A 22281-nucleotide genomic window follows, 5' to 3' on the forward strand; every position below is an offset into this window, starting at 1 on the left:
AATAAAGTATTTGCCAAGACTGGTCCCTCAAGGCCGTTTTTTTTCCCAGCAAAGGTTTCTGGTACACCTGGGGTCTCTTCAGAGCTACAAGAACACCTGGGAAGAAAAGTGGCCATGAAATCCTTTTGCTACAGCCTTATCTAGCCTCGCTTTTTCTCTGCCTTCATCTCTGCCCCCATGCTTCGCTAAAGGACAATGGAATATTAAGAAAGAAAGAACAAACTAAAGAAATGGGCATGGTAGGGAGCTTACCCACATTACCTGCAAAAGGTTCTCCCACCCTGATGCCTTCCTGCCCCTCTCTGCCTGGGGGCATCCTCTGCCCAGGGGAGATGGAGGGACAGGCTGCAAGAACAGCCAAAGGTGACCATGTGACCAGAAGGATGTTAACTGGTGGGTAAATACTCTACCTCCCTCATGAGAAGAGGGGCCACTCTCTGTTGTGTCCCTTCGAGGGCCCCAGTATGGGATTATGTCTCAGTTGCCCACAGTGACCCACTGACCAATGCTTTTTGGGGGTTTTGTTGACTTCCCTCCCTTTCCCACCTCATCACCCTGTGGTTCAGGTAATTTCCTGGGATCACCCCCAACTAAACTGCTTGCACCCAAATTCTTTGTGTTCAGCTTTTGAAGGACTACAACCCAAGACAGGCGCCGACATCGTCATTTGAAAATGATCTGATAGTAGAGGGTGGAGGGTGGGTGAGTCTATTACTCAGTCCACACATGTGGTTTGTACTTTGTGTGATGGTGAAGAACGCATTCCCTAACCCCAAAGAATCGCACACACACACACACACACACACACACAAAACACACAAAAAAATGACAATAAGCTTATCCCCCAAAAGACCTAATATTGCTCAAAGAGTGTTGCTTTTCTTTTGTTCTGGGAGTCTCTAAAGTGGGCAGTAGGAGATAAGAAAAGTTATTCTGAAATGAGCAGGAATGGACAATTTCAGTAAATGAAGATTTTTTTCATTTAACATTAATTACATTTAAATCTTGGAATCAGATTAGGAAACTCAATTGTGATTAGCAACACCAGGGAGTCTGGGTCATTATCTTCTGGTGGCAGAACGTCAGCTCTTTCTGCCTGGGAAGGCTGGGCCTCTGAGCTCCACATAGGGCTGTCCCTCCCCTCCCCTCCCCCACCCGACCCCAGCCACCAGACAGTCGGGGCCTCGGTGCGGGCCCCCTGACTGGTCCCACTGTGATGCCCACATAACAAGAGGCAAGACGCCACCTGCCGCCGGTGATCTCTGCCTGCTCCCCAGGCAAAGCAGGGGACAGTAGCGCACGTGCTCCAGGCCAGGCCGCCGTGCTGTGTTGGCCCAGGTACCAAAAGGACAATCGGGGAGAGCACATGGCCACCCATTCAGGGGGCTGAGACCGACAGTACGGAACAATGACAACCACCAACCTGTTCGGGGCTTTAGCTCTGAGATCAGCAAGTAAGCACCAACTATTTAATTAGTCACCTAATTAGTGACAGGCCACACTGAAGGTTTCAGATGTCCTCAGACGAATGTAGAGATAAAAAGTCTAATTAAGCCACAAGCGCCGGGCTGGCTGCTGCCAGAGCCCACAGCTGCGCCGGATGTGCGGCCCGCTGACAGGAGGTTCGGTCATCCGGTCCCAACTGCGGCTTCACAGATGTGCCCTCCCTGGTCCACGCTCTCCTTAGTCACCGCAACCCACCCAACCAGATGAGGGATTCAGGTTTGGGTAGAAAATCAGAGACTTCCTTCCCCACTGGATGAGATTGTTCGGTTGGTTTTTCGAGAAAACTCTTCCCCGTGGTGAAAGTGGAAGGGAAGGGGAGCCTGGGCCCTTCGCAGCCACCAGGGCTCTCTGTGAATCCAAGCGTGTGTTTCTCTAAGGCACACAAAGGGTCGTCGGGACACCACCCAGGGCTGCTTTCAGTCACTGTCATCCCAGGATGCCACTGCAGGCTCCTCAAGAGATTCTTTACCTCAGGATTTAATTAGGAAGGATTTTAAAATAATGGATTAAAAGGAACTGCTCCATAATTAGGAGTAAATAATATAATGCACAGAAGCATAGAGACACACGAGCTGAAACAGAATAAACCCGTAACTGCTTCGGCTCAGTGAGTTCATGCCCAAGAGAGAGCGAAGGAGCTGTTCTGTGTAATTCTTGGCGGGGGGTGGGGGGGGGAGGGTCGGGGAGGGAACCGCTCTCTACTTGGGACACTGCCTGGGGCAGGGCCTGTGGTTCTGCATTGCTAGCGAGCTCCCAGGTGACTGTCATATTGCTGCCGCTCCACAGGCCACACTGTGAGTAAAAAGGATGCAAAACATGAAGATGAGTTCATAGACCTGGCTCCTGACTTTTTTTTTTTTTTTTTTTTAGGGAGAGAGCACATGTGAGCAGGGGAGGGGCAGAGAAAGAAGGAGAGAGACAAGCTTAAGCAGACTCCACACCCAGCGCGGAGCCCGACCCGGGGCTCGATCTCACGACCCTGAGACCATAACCTGAGCTGAAATCAAGAGTCGAACACTTACCCAACGAAGCTGCCCAGGTGCCCCATCTGCTCCCTTTTTTGGCATAGCATTTCTATATTTCTCTTTAAAAAATGATTTTGTAGTACTTCAGTGGAAAGCCTGAAGTAGTCAAAGCATGACATTCAGGGAGTTCAGCAGAGCTGGACTTGGTCCGGGAAGTGACTGGTGAAAATATGACTTCCTAAAGTTTTGTGGGAAAGGGCCTCCTGCTTTCTGAAAAGAGCTTTCAGACTTCACTGCAAAGCTTTTCTTTGGGAAACAGTGTTTCCTTGACAGATGATAGATGCTCACCTCCAGTCCTGGCTGTTGATCCAGGAAGAGGAAGTTCCCTTTAGGCCTCAGATGTGATTGGTGGAGTTCCTAGGGTGACAGCACCTTCAGGCTGGCAGGACCATGGGGGTCCCTGCCGTGACCCTCTCAGCACAGTGAGGAGGACAGGCCATAGCACAGGTTGGCAGCAGAGGGGGGGGCTGACGCCAAGTTCTTTCTGCTCTTTCCCATGATTGGAGTTTTAGACAAATCTTATTACTAACAGTACCGAGAAGGATAATGTATATGAAATACTTATACTGTTCAAGCCAAGAACTTTCAGTCCCAAAAAGCCGGGACAGCCAAATGAACACAACCTATCAATCATGAGAACTGTAATTTAAAAATAGTTCAGGTCCATAATGTAAATGTCTTGGGATGCTAAAGAACCTAGATGATTCACAATAAAATGTCTTAAGAGCTGCCTTTCCCCTCCAATTCACTGCTGTCTACACCACAGGATGAGCGCGGGTTTCCTCCTCTTCATCCCTACCCCAAGAAAGCTCCCCTGGCCCTTACTCCATGCCTATTGTTGGTCCCCTGCTCAGCTCCTGGTAATCACCATGGGAGCCCATGCCCTGGCAGGGAAGGTGATGGGGAAAGGCCAAAAGACGCCTGTGGCCAGAGCCCACACTGGCCATAGGGTGGGGTGTGGGGCCCGAAAACACTTCCTTCTCGGCTCTTCTCGGAGTTTCTTGGACACAGCACTCTCAGAAGACAAACGCACATGACCCCCAGGAGAGGGGTGGAGGGACAAATTAGCTGAGCCTCACCCTGACGCTGAATTACCGTGCACCTCCAAAAGCCGGTCAGGAGCCGCAGGAGGGTGCATGGAGATTGCAGGAAGCTCTGCGAGCAGGGCTGCCACTCTTGAGCCCAGCACTGGAGGACTGAATAGGACTGGGAGGGCGGGAGCACCCCAAGGGATGCTGGTATATGTCCCTCGGAAAACACCTGTCACACATGTCACTGGGAACTGAGGGGCGCAGGAGGCCTTGCCCTAGAAAGGACAAGAAGATGCAGGGTGACTCACAGGCCTGACAACCAAAGACAAGAAGGTGTGTCTAAGCAGATGTAACTGGATGGGTAACAAACAGCTAAGGACCAGATAGAATGTTGCACTAAAATAAATAAATAAATCCAAACATCACCCTCACTATTCCCCCTCCCGTGGAGTTGCGTCCTACTGGACTAGTTGATGACTTAGGGCAAATCCTCTCAGCCGCCCCAGCAGCACCTTAGCACTTGAGGAAAGAAGGGTATCACAAGGGAAGAAGAGATCTTATGCAGGGACTGCTTTTGGTGTCCTTTGAAGAGGACAAACGCTTTGTAATTTTTTTGGCATGTACATAATATGAGGACAAAGAGTTGTCTGTTTTGTCACCAGATGACAGGACTACCAGATTTTCTGGAAAAAGAGGTTGCTGTACTGGGCCTCATGTGGGCTTTCCGGGAACCACAGTGCCCCAGCTGAGTCTGATATGGCCATGTGGAAACATCAGGGGGGCAATTTTTCTAAATCTTGCCTCCAGAATGTGGGTTTCATCCTCACTGGGGGTCAATGTTTGGTGATCATTTCCATTTCATTTCAGGTCAAATCATTTATAACATCTAGTTCAAATAGCAGTTAAGCTGGTAAAGTAAAATATGCAGTAGGTTACTATGGTGATTGCTAATTTAAAATAATTAGGGAAAATAATGAGAAAACTATTTCCTCTGTGAAGGATTCAAGATCCGTAAACTGATACCAGTCTATTTTTAGTGTCTGTAATCTGCGTAATGATGACAGAGAACTACGAGTACTTTAAAATGCTTTAAAAAGGTCTGTCTGATTGAGGAATTTAACCAAGCAAGTACTTATATCCAAATTTCTACTTGTCTTTATTAAATCTAAGTTGATTCCACAAAAAGAAATTATATGTATATATCTTCATGTAATCATTTAAAATAAGACATAATGACTATGTAGGTGAACGAAGATTTCAGACCTGTTTTTGCTAATTCTTGACTACTATAATTTCACAAGTCCTCACCGATAATTTATCATTCAGAAATGGTCGCATATGACTTGCTGTTTGGAGTCTTAGAGAAGAGACCCCTCAGAACGAGGAGAGCCCTCAAACCGTAGTGTGGTGTACATGCAAAAATGGATATTCCCAGGTGCTTCTCATTATTTCTTTCTTGCAATGAAAGATTGCTATAGACTGACTACAATATTTAAAGCATGTGAGCTCTGTTGCTGATTTCAATAATGACATGTGACTTATTTCTGATTAACTAGGGATATGTTCCAGATAATTGAACAAACTGGCTGGAAAGTGAAAAAAAAAAAATCTTTATCTGGTTAATGTGATGTCAAATGAGCAAAGTAACCCTGCAGGGCTAGCTCGTCTCCTTATCAACCAGGGACAAACACCTGTTAGGGGTCATTTCCTCCCTCCCTTTCCTTGTCTAACCCCTCACAAGGCCTCACACTTGGGCTGGTACCTTTGTTGGCTTCTGAAGGAGTTAGGGGAAGGAGGCTGTTTTTTCCCATCTTCTGCTTATCTCTTAGCACCTATAGTTTTGAACAGGAGCTAAAATTTCTCATGTGATCCTGAGCAAAAGATTTAGAAAAAACTGGACTCTTTTGATTCAGGAGTCTGTAGTTCTCCAAAGCCAGGGTCTTTTAAGACATCCGTGAGACTTTAAAAAATAAATAAATAAATGAGGAAACCAAGTCTGAGAGAAGTGAAGCAACACATCTAGGGTTCCATGTCAGGTGGTGGTGATGCCAGACCATGAACCCAAGTTCTGGGACAATAACCTAGGGCTCTTCCTGTCAGGGAGGGGATGAAATTCAGTGAGCAGATGGAGAGCTACTCAGGGGAAGCTGAGAACCCTTGGGAATCCCCTTATCAGGAAAATGGGCTCTGAAAGGAAACCCGTTTAGTGCTGTGAGGGTAACAGAACAGCACTGGAGAGACGCACGGGCCTCAGTCTTCCCTGTGGGATTTTCCTCTGTTCCCTGGTACTCAAAATGCAGGGGCTGAAAGAAAGGTCCTGGCCCATCTGCCATTTCTGAAAGCCTATTTGTGATATGCAATGTCAAAACTGGTTCCCAAACCTGCCTGATTATATGAAGCACCCACTAAAATACAGAGTCCCAGAGCCATCCCTGGAAGTTTCTGATTCTGTATGTCTGGTGCTGGGGCTGGGAATCTACCTCTTTAACAAATGCTCTAGGTGATTCTTATGATTCAGCCAATAAGGGAAACACTAGTATAGATTGGGGTTGGCAAACTTCTGGAAAGGGTCAGAGTGTACATATTTTAGGCACTGCAGGCTAAACAGCCTCTGTTAGAGCCTCTCAAATCTGCCATTGTAGCAAGAAAACAGAGACAACATATAGATAACTGTGACTGTGTTCCAATAAAGCTTTATTTACAAATGCAGGTAGAAAGCCACATTTGACCCAGGGGCTATAGTTTGCCAACCCTTGGTGTAGAATATTTCATTGACTCATTAATCCACCTAGGCAGGGTGTGTGGGGTGACAAAAAAACTCAGGTCTTTTCTTTCAAAAAACCATCTCAGGTGTAGAAGAGAAGAGCCCCTTTAAAAACAAAGAAATAGGGCGCCTGGGTGGCTCAGTTGGTTAAGCGACTGCCTTCGGCTCAGGTCATGATCCTGGAGTCCTGGGATCGAGTCCCGCATTGGGCTCCCTGCTCAGCAGGGAGTCTGCTTCTCCCTCTGACCCTCCTCCCTCTCATGCTCTCTGTCTCTCATTCTCTCTCTCTCAAATAAATAAATAAAATCTTTAAAAAAAAAAAAAATAAAATAAAATAAAAACAAAGAAATAAAGTAAAATAACTCACCAAAATACCAATGTCTCTAGGAAGGAAATTCCAACGTTGGATGCACCAACCACAACAATCTTGGCATTCACAGTTATTTTAGGTTCCAGTGTCAGTTTTCTGTTCGTATGGTTCAAGGCATAACTCAACTGGAATAAAAGATAAAAAGAGAAAGAGAGACTTGAAGAAAATGTAGCCGAGTCTGCACTCCCAGACTGGCAATTATGTAGAGTTATTTAACCAGGACATTACCCGCAAATCAGACTGAACAGTGCCCATGCATAGCCATGGTGACATTTATGGAAAGGTACTTTTAAGACATTAATGTAAGAATTTGGGAATATACCTAAGACCTGGTCTGGGTCACATCAAGATACTTGGTTTACATCATTTTTGCCTTATTGCTGATGGATGTTTCCTATAGAACTGAGGCCCTTTATGATTAGAAACAATAAGGTAAAAATAATCCCACAAGAAGACAGACAAGTTGCTCCTGGAGAATCTGGAGTTTCATGAAAGGTCCTTCTCTCCAAGATTACCTTGAAAACTTGAACAACAATTAGATTACAATTGTTGGGTAATTTAAGGCAAGTATTAACTCTTTCCATTCTGCATCCGTCACACTACTTAACATAGTGCCTTGAGCACAGGGGTTCAGTAACATTCGTAAAATGACAAACCTTAGTTGAATGACAAAAACATGTTAGATGATAAGGGTTATTCAATCTTGTAGATGATCAGAGGTCAGGGAGGACTCTTAGAAGCAGAAAAAATACTTGGTGATCATTTTAATGTCCATGTTTGAGTTGATTTGTTTGAGTCACTTTCCTGCAGAGGCTTCAGTAGAAGCAGTAAAGGTACAAAGGAAGGTTTTACAAAGCGATGGTGGGGTATTCTTGAAAGAATGTTAGATTGTGTCAGAAGACCATGGTTCTATTTTTAATTCATTAATTCAACACACATTTTTATTTGAAGCTTACTCTGTGTCTGGAAGAACTACAGCTGACTTCTCATCAGAAACAACGGAGGCCAGAACACAGTGGAATTGACATCCATACCAATGCACCAAACTCGGTTAAATTCTCATCACATTAGCATTAATTCATCCTACAGCTCAGAGATCTTCCAATTCCAATAGACCAAATATATCTTGCATTTTCTTAAAATCCTGAGTTACTAGGAGTTTGGGAGTCCAATGGGCTAATGGTAAAGTTCTATGTAAAGCACATTCCGGTGCTTGACCCAAATAATGTAATGTAATGTTTGGAGATTTTAAATTCTCCATAATGAATGCTGCTGGAATAAAATGTCTCTCAGCATGTTCCCACCTTTAATGAGGCACACCATGGATTTTGGAAGAGATTGAGCTTGCCTCCATCTTTAAGAGGGGACGCTGACTGACATAAGCCAAGTCGCATAATCCCACCCTCCTTATTCAACAATTGGCCCAGGATAGACACATGACCTGTGTTGGCCTAATCAGCGGGAAGCCTAGGACTTCCTTTTCCCCAAATTGTTATTTAAATTCTAGTTAGTTAACATACATGCAGTGTTGGTCTCTGGAGTAGAATTCAGGGATTCATCACTTACATACAACACCCAGTGCTCATTATAACAAGTGTCCTCCTTAATACCCATCACCCATCTAGCCCATCCCCCACCCGCTCCCCACCATCACCCCTCAGTTTGTTCTCTGTCTTTAAGGGTCTCTTATGGTTTGTTTCCTTCTCTCTTTTTTCTTTTTCCCCCCTCCCATATGTTCATCTGTTTTGTTTCTTAAATTCCACATATGGGTGAAATCATATGGTATCTCTCTTTCTCTGATTGACTTATTTCACTTAGAATAATACAATCTAGCTCCATCCATGTCGTGGTGAATGGCAAGATTTCATTCTTTTTGATGGCTGAGTAATATTCCATTATATTACTATAATATTCCATTATATATATACACCACCTCTTCATTATCCATTCATCAGTTGATGGACATTTGGGCCCTTTCCAGTTTGGCTATTTTTGATAATGCTGCTATAAACATCAGGGTGCAGGTACCCCTTTTGAAGCTGTATTTTTATATCCTTTGGGTAAATACCTAATAGTGCAATTGCTGGATAATAGGGTAGTTCTATTTTTAACTTTTTGAGGGACCTCCATACTATCTTCCAGAGTAAGCCCAGGACTTTTATATGATGTTGAAAAAGAGAAACCTCTTGCCTTCTAGATAGTACTGGGGTATTGATGTGAAGCCTGAAATGGTATGGTCATCATTCCACCAAGAAGGAAACCATCCTGGTTGAAGCCTCAAGAGAATCACAGAGAAGCGGAAGAGGAATTCCTTTCCAACTATCTGGAGCCCATGCTACCTTCGGAGTGTTCAGTTATATGAGCGACAAATACCAGTGAGCTATCGCCACAGTGGTGCTGCATAACAAACCACCACAAAAGGCACTGGCTTAAAACAGCTGTCATTTGTTCTCACTCATGCATCTCTGGGTCAGTTGAAGTACATTGTTGACGGCTGGTTCAGCTGGCTATGGCTCCAACTTGGCCTCACATGTCTCTTACCTTCATTTTGATGAGAGATAGCTGGCAATGGTAGAGTGCAAAAAGTGAGAGGAAGCAATACTTCGTCAGCCTGGCCAAAGCAAGTCATGTGGCTGAGCCCACCACCCACAAGATGGGGAAGTAGACGCGCCTGTCGTGGGAGGAACCTCAAAGGCACCCAGCAAGGGCACAGCCCAGGGAGGGAGGAATAGCTGGGGAGAATGACGCAGCCCACCCCGTTTCCTTGGTTGTTTAGGACAGTTCGTTTCTTTTATATGCAACTGAAAATTCCTTAAGCTGACACATTTTCTAAATGACAACGATGAATGTATCGTTTGGGTGAAAAAAATGTCTGTTCTTCAAATAAATATCACCCTAATCTGCTCTACGAGAATTTCCCAAGTCATGTCAAGGAGGAATTTTTTGGGAAAAGTAGTTAATTCTGGTATCTGTGGGTGCCACCATGTACTGTGTTCTGATTAATTTCCAAGACGAGCAGGGTGGCAGCCGATTCACTCTAGCCAGCCTTGGGTCTGGTGGTTTACAGCGGGGAAGACTGGAAACATAGATGTTGGTATGATGGCATCTGATCACAGGTCTAATTAACAGACTTAAAATGCCAGCATCTTAACAGAGGTCAGAACTCCAAGATTCCTCCCACAGGAGGTATGTTCAGACATTCCCCTCTGCTATCCGGAAGCGCACGCAAACACTGAAGCATAGGCAGTAATGAAATTCCCTGGTAAAGAATTAGACCCCATTTATGAAACAGCTCTTGTATCAATGATACAAAGGCTGCTGGGGAACAGAACAGAATGGCTTTTGTTTCCCACACAATAGCTTTAACACCAACAGCTGCCAGGCCTCAGAAATCACCTTTCTAACTGCTGAATACACAAAGTGGCCTCGGGGTGTCAAGAGTTAGCCGTCAGTACCAATGATGGTGGGTGTCTCAGAAGAGTGATCGGGCATCACAATGATCTTCAGTAAACCAATGTTGTGTGCAGGCTTTAATTAAAAACATATTCATCACCAGGTATGATGAAGTGACCTGAAAAACCCACATTTTTCTTTTGTTAGGATAGATGGTTTTTAAATACCTTGAAAAAAATTCTTCCCAGGCTGGAAATGTCTTTCAGTGACAACTGCGAATGAAGACACCTTCAGCTGCTTTATAAAGGCTTTATTTTGCCCATAAGCAGGAGTACAAGTCACTTTTGGAGGAAAGCAGAATATTTCCTTCCTTTCTATTCCTTCAAACTACAGGTTTTCATCATCGGGGAAAAAATAAACAATACCACCAGGTACGTAAAATCCTTTAAATCAAGCCAGGTCTTCCTTTTCTTGGTCTGAATATCTACCAAAAATGTCCCACACATTGGATACCTAGTTTCTTATTTTTGTTTTTTATTTCCTTAATCATGAAGTAAAAGAAAGCTTTCTCTACTGACTCATATTTTATAGACAGAAATTAGGTGTGCCTTGTGATAGTAAGTTATTTCAAAGATAAAAGAGATGAAATTCTGTAAGCCATTTAACTACATACCAAACCAGTGACAATATGGGGGAGAAAATAGATTCTAACCTCCATGTCTTGGGAAGACACGTATAATTCTTATTTTTCTAATGACACTAAGTTAGCATTTTTAGACAAAGGGATACTTTTATTTTTTTCAGATTTATTTATTTATTTGAGAGAGAGAGAGTGAGAGAGAGAGCAGGGGAAGGGGCAGAAGGAGAGAGAGAAAATCCTCAAGCAGACTCCTCCCTGTGCATAGAGTCTGACACAGGGCTCGATCTTATGACCCTGAGATCATGACCTGAGTGGAAATCAAGAGTCAGATGCTTAATTAATTGAGCCACCCAGGCACCCCAGACAAAGGGATGATTTTATATGTAGAGATCAACATGTATCCCAGCGAGAAGGAATAAAACAGGTATCATGGTATGTAAGCAGACCTTCTAAGGCTAAAATAAGTGTTGCTTGAAATTGACGATGAGTCTCCTAATGAGTTTAAAATGCAGACCTTCAGTTCAATCCCAGACAGGAGAAGAAAGAATGATATTATAGGATATTCCTGTTAGAAAATTCTACAGCTGAGATTGAAGAGAGAGGGAATGACAACAAAGGTCAGGTGGAGAGGGACAGGAGTTGAGATAAGAAAACGGAACAGAACTGGGCACAAGATTAAGTCATAACCTATTTATCTGTAATTTCCTGTGAGCTTCTGAAACAGAAGACTTATAAGTGAATGAGCCACTAGAGGAGGTTTGGTTGCTGTTGTTAATTTAGTTGGTTTTTTCACTGCCCTCCACTTAGACTGTTTGCTTCCTGAGGTCAGGAACTACATCTTTGCTTTTTGAGGCATTTGTTTCATTTGGGTTTTGTTTTGCTTATTTTATCTGAATTATTCCTGCCATATATCTTTTTGGAGATTTAATAAATGGCAAAAGAATGGATACATTAACTTTTGCATGAGCCCTTGTTAAAGAGTGTTGACATAATTTCCACTGTTTCAAATTATTTTAGCTGGTTCTTTGCCAGTTGCTTAAATGAGCAAACAAGTGATTTAGATATAATTAGAACTACTTGTCATTAAATTGGATCTTTTTAGTAGAAATGATATTGATGTACACAGTCAGTTGAATTGATGCCCTGATTCACATACCTTTACCAAGAGACCTTAAATACATAGTTTTGAGTTGTATGCATGTTTGTTAACTGTTTTGTGTATACAAAATATTGGTCAAAATGTAATTTTCCCTGATATACACAGACCTTAGTTCTGTGTTTCCACATCTGGTTTGGTTTCTCTTATGCACTTAGAATGAGCTAGAATGAGTACAAAAGCATTACTGAAACTCAATTTCAGTAATAGATCCAAAATCAGAAGTTACTAAAATTACAAATAGGCCAATAAACTAGGAAGCAGTCAACATAAATATAAATGATCCTACATAATAAATGCAAGGTTCATACTAAAATGGAACATGACAATATCTATGGTGATTTTTTTCTAATGATACCATTTCATTTGGTGGTTACCTTCAACCTCCAGGATCATTAGACTGGGCACCATTAGCCCAGTGGCAAGGTTTGGGCTTGTTTTCTTAATTCTGCTACTGGTTGAAATTCTGAGCCTCTTTTCCTTAAATATCAGTTTCCTCAGGTGTAAAATGGAAGTAAATTACACAAACCTCTGCCTTCCTCAGCAGGCAAACATGGGAACTATTCATTAAACAACGTCTACAAATACTTCGAGCTTTTCAGGCAAAGATGTTACACAAGGTAAAATTGCACATCCTCTCTCCCATCTGCAATATGAAAGGCAAATCTTCGAAAAACACATTTTAAAAGGGCAAGACAATGAGCTCAATTTTCAGCTCCACACCCATGTATATATATTTTTTCTTACAGAAAGCTTCCAAAGACTTCAAAGGGAGCTCTGTCCATGCAAGAAAATGGAAGATGGAGAGATTCAAAGCCATTAGGAATAGAATTTCTGAAATTCTTAATAAGCCCACTTTTGCTTTATAAATGTAATTTTTTCCTTATGCTTCTCCATTCTTTTTTCTTTTTGAGAGGCCCTCTGTTTCCCAATTGGATCAAAACAAATGACAGATTGATATCCATGTCAGTTTCAAAGTCCCAAGTTTACAAGTTGAGCTCTTTGGGGCAAAGTATTGCAATATTTACCAAATAAAGAAGGGACAGAGAGGTACAAACATATAAGAGAGAACTATTAAGTTAGAGATCACTTCCACAGATACAAAATACAATTTTGAAAAGCCTTTCTGCTAAAATCATTACAAGGGCTCAAGAGTATGATAGGAACACCGAGGCCGCTGTCCTGGGAGAACAAGAGGAGGCTGTGAAGAAGATGCCATGATTTTGAGCCTTGCTTCCCAATATTTTTCGTAGCTCCAGCACTCCAGAAAAATGCGAGCTGTTCTGCCTATGGCATCTGCTGAGATCAATGATGACCCAAGGACACTTTCTGGCTTGCATTCGTCACATGAGCTAGAGCAAATTGTGCTATGTGGGCAGGGTGGGCTGTGGTTAGTGCAGGATCTGCTCCAGGTACACTCTAGGTGCTGATGAAATAGTTGGGAAGTGAATAAGGCACTACTTTTGCCTCTGCAGACTTATTAGTAGTATACTACCCATGAAGAATTGTTATTTAAAGAACCATATGCCTTTAATTCCTTTACATTTTTCCCATTATCCTGGGCAAACAGGGGGAGTATAAAAGATTCTTGTGGCATACTCCCGCAGAGATTGAATCCTAGCCAAAGAAAGAGGATTCCTGTATCAGTTAGGGTTGGGCTTGACTGCACACAGCAGAAAACCCGGCCGAGACAGAAAACAGTAGCTTAAACAGGACGGAAGAGAATTTCTCTTTTATGCAAAGGAAATCTGGAAATATGTATAGTCCAGGGTTATTGAGGCAGGTGCCATAAACTTATCAAAGACCCAGACTTCTCCCTGCCTAACTCCCCATCCCAGTGCAAGGCTTCCATCCTCACAGATGGCCCAGGATGGCTGCTGGAGATCAGACATCAGATCCTCATTCCAGGCAGCAGAAAGAAGGGAGGAAAGAAGAAAAAAGGAGGCTTCCTCCTAGCTGAGCCACTCCCTTTAAGCAGACTCCCAGAATTCTCATTCCAACTATTTCTACCTCCATCTCAGTGGCCAATGCTGAGTCACATGGTCATGCCTGATGCAAGGAAGAGTGGGAAACAATCTTAGTTGGGTGCAATGCTGCCTTGAATAAAATTGAGGTTCCATTATTAAGCTAAAGGGAGGAATGGCTATTGGGGGCAACTAGGGGTCTTTGCCATAGTTCCTGAAACCACTATAATTCATTGAGTAAATTTCTTCAACTTGCATTTCTCTTATATTTCTCTTATCAATTCCCTCTGTACCAATCCTTCATACACTCTTATTTCTCACCTGGATATTATCACTATTGTGCAAACATTATAAAAAGTTAAAATTGTTGACACCCTCTGACACTCACGTGTGACCATTCTTATACATTTATATTAGAAAAGAAAAGTGTTTGGGAAGCTGAGTTGAATGACTGGACCGGATTTCATCGATTCTAGGATGCACACCTTTCTCACACACTGGCATCCCTGAAATCAACCTCACATCAATGTCGTTTTAACCGTTGCAGTCAGCCAGGCAGCAGCAGTGACGTAATTCCTTTCCTGAACGTGGGTGGCTTGGTCATGGCTATTCATTGGCCTCACTTCTGAAGAGTCCTCTGCATTATGTGTACAACATGTGTTGAGTTTAACTGCTACTGACGATGTTTTCAGAAAGATTACAGCATGATTTGGCATTAAAATGAACACTTATTGTGTTCCCATAAAGGCCCTGAGACTGAACAGTGGGGTGCAAATTTGATATTAGTGAAGCAAATATTAGTCATTGGAGGAATAGCGGTAATTCCATATTTCCTTGCAATGCAACAATCAAGTGCTTTATAGGAGCAAATAAAGGATGACAGATACCCACAAGGAGATACCTGTGTTACATTTTGTTACTGAGACACATGCAAAAGTTTTATTCCCGTCACATAGGAAACAGTGCAATTGAAGGGAATGTAAATTGCCTCTCCTCTCTGAATAGTTGAAGGAAATTTCAAAGCAATAAGACTTATATGACTGATTCATATTCTGTTGTTTACATTTTTCCCATTATCCTGGGCAAACAGGGGGAGTATAAAAGATTCTTGTGGCATGCTCCCACAGAGATTGAATCCTAGCCGAAGAAAGAGGATTCCTGTATCAGTTAGGGTTGGGCTTGACTGCACACAGCAGAAAACCCGGCCGAAACAGAAAACAGTAGCTTAAACAGGACGGAGGAGAATTTCTCTTAAAATATTGTGTCACAGCTTAATTTGCCACTTTTTTTTTTTGCATGGTTCATAAAATAAAGGTACACCTTATAAATGATGGCGCCTTAGATTTGATAAAGTGACTAACTCACTTTTTAAAAATTTTTAAAAAAATTTTTTATTGTTATGTTAATCACCATACATTACATCATTAGTTTTTGATGTAGTGTTCCATGATTCATTGTTTGTGCATAACACCCAGTGCTCCATGCAGAACGTGCCCTCTTTAATACCCATCACCAGGCTAACCCATCCCCCCACCCCCCTCCCCTCTAGAACCCTCAGTTTGTTTTTCAGAGTCCATCGTCTCTCATGGTTCGTCTCCCCCTCCTATTTCCCCTCCTTCATTCTTCCCCTCCTGCTATCTTCGTCTTCTTTATAGCACATACCCTCCCCAGTGTCTATCACCCAGCCATCCCATCCCTCCCACCCCAACTACCACTCCAGCAACCCTCAGTTTGTTTCCTGAGATTAAGAATTCCTCATATCAGTGAGGTCATATGATACATGTCTTTCTCTGATTGACTTATTTCGCTCAGCATAACACCCTCCAGTTCCATCCACGTCGTTGCAAATGGCAAGATCTCATTCCTTTTGATGGCTGCATAATATTCCATTGTGTATATATACCACTTCTTCTTTATCCATTCATCTGTCGATGGACATCTTGGCTCTTTCCACAGTTTGGCTATTGTGGACATTGCTGCTATAAACGTCGGGGTGCACGTACCCCTTTGGATCCCTACATTTGTATCTTTGGGGTAAATACCCAGTAGTGCAATTGCTGGGTCGTACGGTAGCTCTATTTTCAACTTTTTGAGGAACCTCCATACTGTTTTCCAGAGTGGGTGCACCCACCGACAGTGTAGGAAGGTTCCCCTTTCTCTGCATTCCCACCAACATCTGTCGTTTCCTGACTTGTTAATTTTAGCCATTCTGACTGGTGTGAGGTGGTATCTCATTGAGGTTTTGATTTGGATTTCCCTGACGCCAAGCGATGTTGAGCACTTTTTCATGTGTCTGTTGGCCATTTGGATGTCTTCTTTGGAAAAATGTCTGTTCATGTCTTCTGCCCATTTCTTGATTGGATCATTTATTCCTTGGGTGTTGAGTTTGGTAAGTTCTTTATAGATTTTGGATACTAGCCCTTTATCTGATATGTCATTTGCAAATATCTTCTCCCATTCTGTCAGTTGTCTTTTGGTTTTGTTGACTGTTTCTTTTGCTGTGCAAAAGCTTTTTATCTTGACGAAGTCCCAATAGTTCCTTTTTGCCCTTGCTTCCCTTGCCTTTGGCGATGTTTCTAGGAAGAAGTTGTTGCAGCTGAGGTCGAAGAAGTTGCTGCCTGTGTTCTCCTTTAGGATTTTGATGGACTCCTATCTCACATTGAGGTCTTTCAACCATTTGGAGTCTCTTTCTGTGTGTGGTGTAAGGAAATGGTCCAGTTTCATTCTTCTGCATGTGGCTGTCCAATTTTCCCAACACCATTTATTGAAGAGACTGTCTTTTTCCCATTGGACATTCTTTCCTGCTTTGTCAAAGATTAGTTGACTGTAGAGTTGAGGGTCCATTTCTGGGCTCTCTATTCTGTTCCATTGATCTATGTGTCTGTTTTTGTGCCAGTACCATACTGTCTTGATGATGACAGCTTTGTAGTAGAGCTGGAAGTCTGGAATTGTGATGCCGCCAGCTTTGCTTTTCTTTTTCAGCATTCCTCTGGCTATTCGGGGTCTTTTCTGGTTCCGTACAAATTTTAGGATTATTTGTTCCATTTCTTTGAAAAACGTGGATGGTATTTTGATGGGGATTGCATTGAATGTGTAGATTGCTCTAGGTAGCATTGGCATCTTCACAATATTTGTTCTTCCAATCCATGAGCATGGAACGTTTTTCCATTTCTTTGTGTCTTCCTCAATTTCTTTCATGAGTATTTTATAGTTTTCTGAGTACAGATCCTTTGCCTCTTTGGTTAGATTTATTCCCAGGTATCTTATGGTTTTGGGTGCAATTGTAAATGGGATCGACTCCTTAATTTCTCTTTCTTCTGTCTTGTTGTTGGTGTATAGGAACCACTGATTTCTCTGCATTGATTTTATATCCTGCCACTTGACTGAATTCCTGTATGAGTTCTAGCAGTTTTGCGGTGGAGTCTTTTGGGTTTTCCACATAAAGTATCATATCATCTGCAAAGGGTGAGAGTTTGACTTCTTCTTTGCCAATTTGGATGCCTTTGATTTCTTTTTGTTGTCTGATTGCTGTGGCTAGGACTTCTAATACTATGTTGAATAGCAGTGGTGATAGTGGACATCCCTGCCGCGTTCCTGACCTTAGGGGGAAAGCTTTCAGTTTTTCCCCATTGAGAATGATATTCGCTGTGGATTTTTCATAGATGGCTTTTATGATTTGAGGTATGTACCCTCGATCCCTATACTCTGAAGAGTTTTGATCAAGAAAGGATGCTGTACTTTGTCAAACGCTTTTTCTGCATCTATTGAGAGGATCATATGATTCTTGTTCTTTCTTTGATTAATGTATTGTATCATGTTGATTGATTTGTGGATGTTGAACCAACCTTGCAGCCCAGGGATAAATCCCACTTGGTCGCTAACTCACTTGTTTTTAATTAAGGAACTGCCCTGAACAAGCCACTCACAAAATCATTACAAGTATGATTGCTTTGATGCATACATGAGCACTGGCAAGGGAGATCCATTGTTGGCTTTTCAGAGACACAGATTCACTGATCCCCAATGTCCGACATGCTGGCACGTGTACCAAGATAACTCAGATGGCTCCATGTCCCTCCCTTCCTACTGAGTGGCAAGCATTTAGAAATGTCCTTGGAGCTCTGCATCACACTCATTGAATCCCGTCTGGCATGTTTCCACTACTCGACACTCCAGGTATCATCTTCAATACAGTGTCACCCACAAACTGAAGAAATGACTTCTCTAGTGTGAACACAGAGGGAAAGGCAGGAATGAAGCAAATCCATGGCAGGGAAATGGTTTGTGGGATCAATGACCTGACTTTGTATTGTTCTCAAAGCACAAATTACTAATACGTTACACATGTATCTCTTGAAAAACTTCATTGCTGCTTAATCATTCTCAATTTCTATATCCCCCATGAAAGACCCACTTGTGATCAAATAAAATGAAGGTATGGCCTCAAAGGTTTTGCAAACACTCAAATTCAAAAGAGATGGAGGGCACTCTTCCTGTTAAATTATACCCTTCTGAAATGATGGCATTCTCCTACAGGTACCTGAAAATAAAAATGGTCCTCCAGGCATGAAATTAAAAATGCATGTATGTATGTGTTTATAATATAGAATTTGACTCTGAGTGTCTTAATAATTATGTAAGGAATCAGAGAAATATATGAAATAATCTGTGATAAGTTTACTTTCTTGAGATTTTTGTTAATTTCAAAAAAAAAAGAAGTTGTATCATTGGTTATCTTCCCTTTCTAAAAAAGTAAGAGTAAGGTTTATGGAGAATATATGGGGTATCATCTATCTGAATGCTACTTGCTTAAAGAAATAGGTCTTCAGGTCATACTTCTCTTTCCATCCCACATCATAAAGGGTGGGACATTTGGCTTATCAGGGATGCCCAAACAGTTGAAATGCTTGACAATATTTTGCATTTAATATCCTGGAAGTAGACTGGAATCTGCCCTTATTCCTATTGAAGCAACTTACAAATACATAGCAGAGAGTTACAATGTCACAGTGTCATGTCCCCCAGTCAGAGAAGTAACTGGAAAAAGTGTATGAAATCAATATTCTAGCAGCAAAGCCAGTCTAACTTGGTGGAGAAGGCAGTTGGATATTTGGGACAATTGCAAGGGCATCAGAATAAACCCATTCAGTATCCTGATGCCTGAAATTTTTCCATCAAAACTTTAACATAGAGCTTAATGCAACAATGTCAACTCAACAAATACATATCATGTGCCAAACACTGGTCTATGTGCTGAGGTAAGAATGAGGCATGGTTCCTATCTTTAATTCTCATTAAGTCAGGTGACAGACTTATAAACAAATAAAATGCAGTATATAAAATGCAGTGATAAGGGTAGTGTGTCAGGAAGCTATTGCTGTGTAACAAACCAATCCAAAATTTAGTGGATGGGAAGAACACACATTCCTTCAGTTCATGATACTGTGGGTTGGCAGTATAGGCTGTGCAGAGCTGGGCAATTCTGCATTTCTGGATGCAGCTGACGTTTGGGTGGTCTGGGATGGCAAGGAAGTCTTTCTGGCAAAAGTGCCAACTGAGCTGGATTTAGAAGGATCAATGAATGTCCAGATGGACAAGGGAGAGAACTTTCTGGATGAGAAGGAAAAGCCAGGATAAGGGTCTGGAAGGGTGACACTTCCCACTGAAATACAGATCAGTCTCTATAAATGCATTTTCAGAGGCTGTCCTGAGAAGGCAGAATGGTCCTGCCTGGGCAATCTAGGAGGTGAGGCGGACACAGAAGGGAAGGGAGAGGTGGAGCAGGGGTCAAGAGAGAAGGCTGGGAGAGAAAGCCCATGACCAACTGTGTTCGTGCTGCCATCTCCCACCTCTGGGCACAGAATAAGACGAGAACTTTCCATTCTCCTAGGGGAGAGGCTGTTTGCTCAGGTCTCATACATGGCTATTTGCACTGCTGGTTTAGACCTCTGGTTCATTTATTAGGAAAATGACAATCATAGAGGAAAAGGAGTCATTTTCCTGAGCCCCTCTGCCCAAGTGAGTGCTGTTTCCCAGATACAGCTTTTCAGTCATGCTGTCTCCCTATGGTTTCTTTATTTTCACCCCTGGTGATTTTCAACATGCTTGCATGTCCAGGGAGCAAGCTAAAATGCCTGACCCTCTTTTTCATTTGGAAGGTGTGCCTTCAAGCACACTTTCAGTCTTTCAATTAGGCTCATTATTCCAATTGTACCTCTGAGTTAGTCTGAAGAAATTAAGTCTGTCTCTTTCATCTCAATGCAAACAATGGTTTGTATTCTTTTTCACATGACTTGAAAACTCTGCACACCAAAAGGTTCCCTCGGCTTTTTTGTGAGAGCAATGCACAGTGATTGTTTGGAGAGAAGAAGCCTTTCTGAAAATTCCTATGGAGAATGCTAAGGCTAAAAATAAAGTTCAAAGGAATTTGGTCAGAATCAATGGGATAGCCTTTTGGTTCAAGAGGAAGGAAGACAACAAACCAGCTTCTTTTGAAATTGAAAAGAAGGGAGCTAAGCAGAAACCGCACAGATAGCCTTTTGGTTCAAGAGGAAGGAAGACAACAAACCAGCTTCTTTTGAAATTGAAAAGAAGGGAGCTAAGCAGAAACCGCACAGGAAGAAACTGACAAACAATAAATGGGAGTGGCCACTGCCCAATTAAAGTAGAGATACATTTTAAAAAAGCAGGGGAGGCTAATTTCAGTCATTCAGATGCTTCACATTGGAGCAGAGAAAGTAAAAGTCTTGGTCCCACTGCTAATTCTTGAGCCCATTGCATGGAAGAAATTAGTTCAGAAAATTTCCACTTTCCTTCTTCTCCTCATTCTTTGAATCAATTCCTAATGATTTTGACAACACTTTTTAGAAACGCTAATTCCATGCTCTCAACAGAAACTTCTCCCAAATAAGCATTTAAGTATCTGAAATTACAACACACACACACACGCACACACACGCACACGCATACACAGCAATAACAATCCTGCTGTAATTAATTAGTACAAAAGGCCTTGCCATGCCTGGAAGGGGCTTGCCACTTATGTGGGAACCACCTATGGGATGGCAGGTGTGGCTTTCGGGGTCCTTGAGACTCCACACACACAAAATCAAGCAGGAGTCCTCGGGAGAACGTTCCCCTTTGCTTTACCTTGTTCTATATTCAAACACAAAACTATTTTCAAAAAGAAATCCCCTAAAATCCCTCTCGGTGGGCTGGAAGGGAATAGGCAAGCATATTACCCTGTCTTTACACCTGGGCACCACTGACATCATGCTTCATTGCAAAGCCAGGCCCGCACTTTTAATTTCTCACATGCACGTCAGCGGTAAACAGTCCCAGCGTTCGTGTTAATGACACCATCTGGCGCCTCCCATAACTGTGTAGCATTCGGCTTCCAAACAAGATGTAATGGCAGCAACACATGAAACCCACTGACATTTACAGTAAGGAAATTTATTATCAGTCATCGGTTTGGTATAAATGTGTTTGCATGACTGCTGGGGCTATAAAATCGTCACCTTTGCCAGGCAAGCGAAGGTGCAATAAATAATGGATTTTAAGCCATGCATGTACTACCAAATCATTAAACATTTATCACACGGGCACAATAGCATCTTCAGCAACAGTTACCACTTGAAAAATTAATGCCACTTTGGAGGGTTAAATGAAAACCACTTAGTCTAAGCTTTAATGATTTTTAATATGGTTTGGTATAAAATACAAGGATTTTTTCATTTTTATTCTTTAGCTGAATATGATATATATGGAAATACCTCTTTTATGATAATTTTATCATGAGGTACCACCACCCCATGCTCTTTTGTTAAAAAAAAAAAGACTCAAAAAATATAAGCTGAAATGTTTCTTGAAAAAAATCATTGTTAAAACCTTTTCAAAACTAGAAATGACACAAGAAAGGTTCTTTAGGAATCAGATGGCATTCTTCCCTTTAAAATCCTTAATGGATTAGTCAGTATGGTTGCAATTAAATCATTTTAACTTTGAATTAAGGAAATAAGTAAGTATTAAGTCAAAACCCACCAAATCCCTCGAGTAATCTGGCCACATTTGTCCCTATTACTTACTCCTTTAAAATACTCTCCCTACGGGGGGCCTAATGATTTTCTCTTATATATTTGTTCATTGGGAATCCATGGCTTAAAAAAAAATCCACAGAAGTAATAATTCAAAATACATACAAATAGACTGGGGGAATGGTTATTCGCTTTATGGAGAATTTATTAAAGGAAACCGTTCAAAGGAACAAAGAGGAACCTAGGTGGGAACTAGTTATTTATTTTCTTCCTGATCTCAGAACCGTGGAGGTGGGAAGTCAGGGGCTGCCCCTACACAGGCCTCCCTGTGTGGGAGGTCAACCAGCAAGCCAGGCCTGGCCTGAGACAGTGTGCCCAAGAGGCCCTATCACGGGA

General features: G+C 42.2%; 1 protein-coding gene across 1 annotated transcript in view; it reads right to left on the minus strand.

The window, feature by feature from the left end:
• CFAP61 (cilia and flagella associated protein 61) overlaps positions 1–22281 on the minus strand; it is a 291248-nt gene that overhangs the window by 112412 nt on the left and 156555 nt on the right. Inside the window, exon 19 of the mRNA XM_078056863.1 lies at positions 6694–6821. Coding sequence (XP_077912989.1) covers positions 6694–6821 — 128 coding nt within the window. The remainder of the gene's footprint in view (positions 1–6693; positions 6822–22281) is intronic.

The sequence above is a fragment of the Halichoerus grypus genome, chromosome 10 (genome assembly GCF_964656455.1).
Source record: "Halichoerus grypus chromosome 10, mHalGry1.hap1.1, whole genome shotgun sequence".
NCBI lineage: Eukaryota > Metazoa > Chordata > Mammalia > Carnivora > Phocidae > Halichoerus > Halichoerus grypus.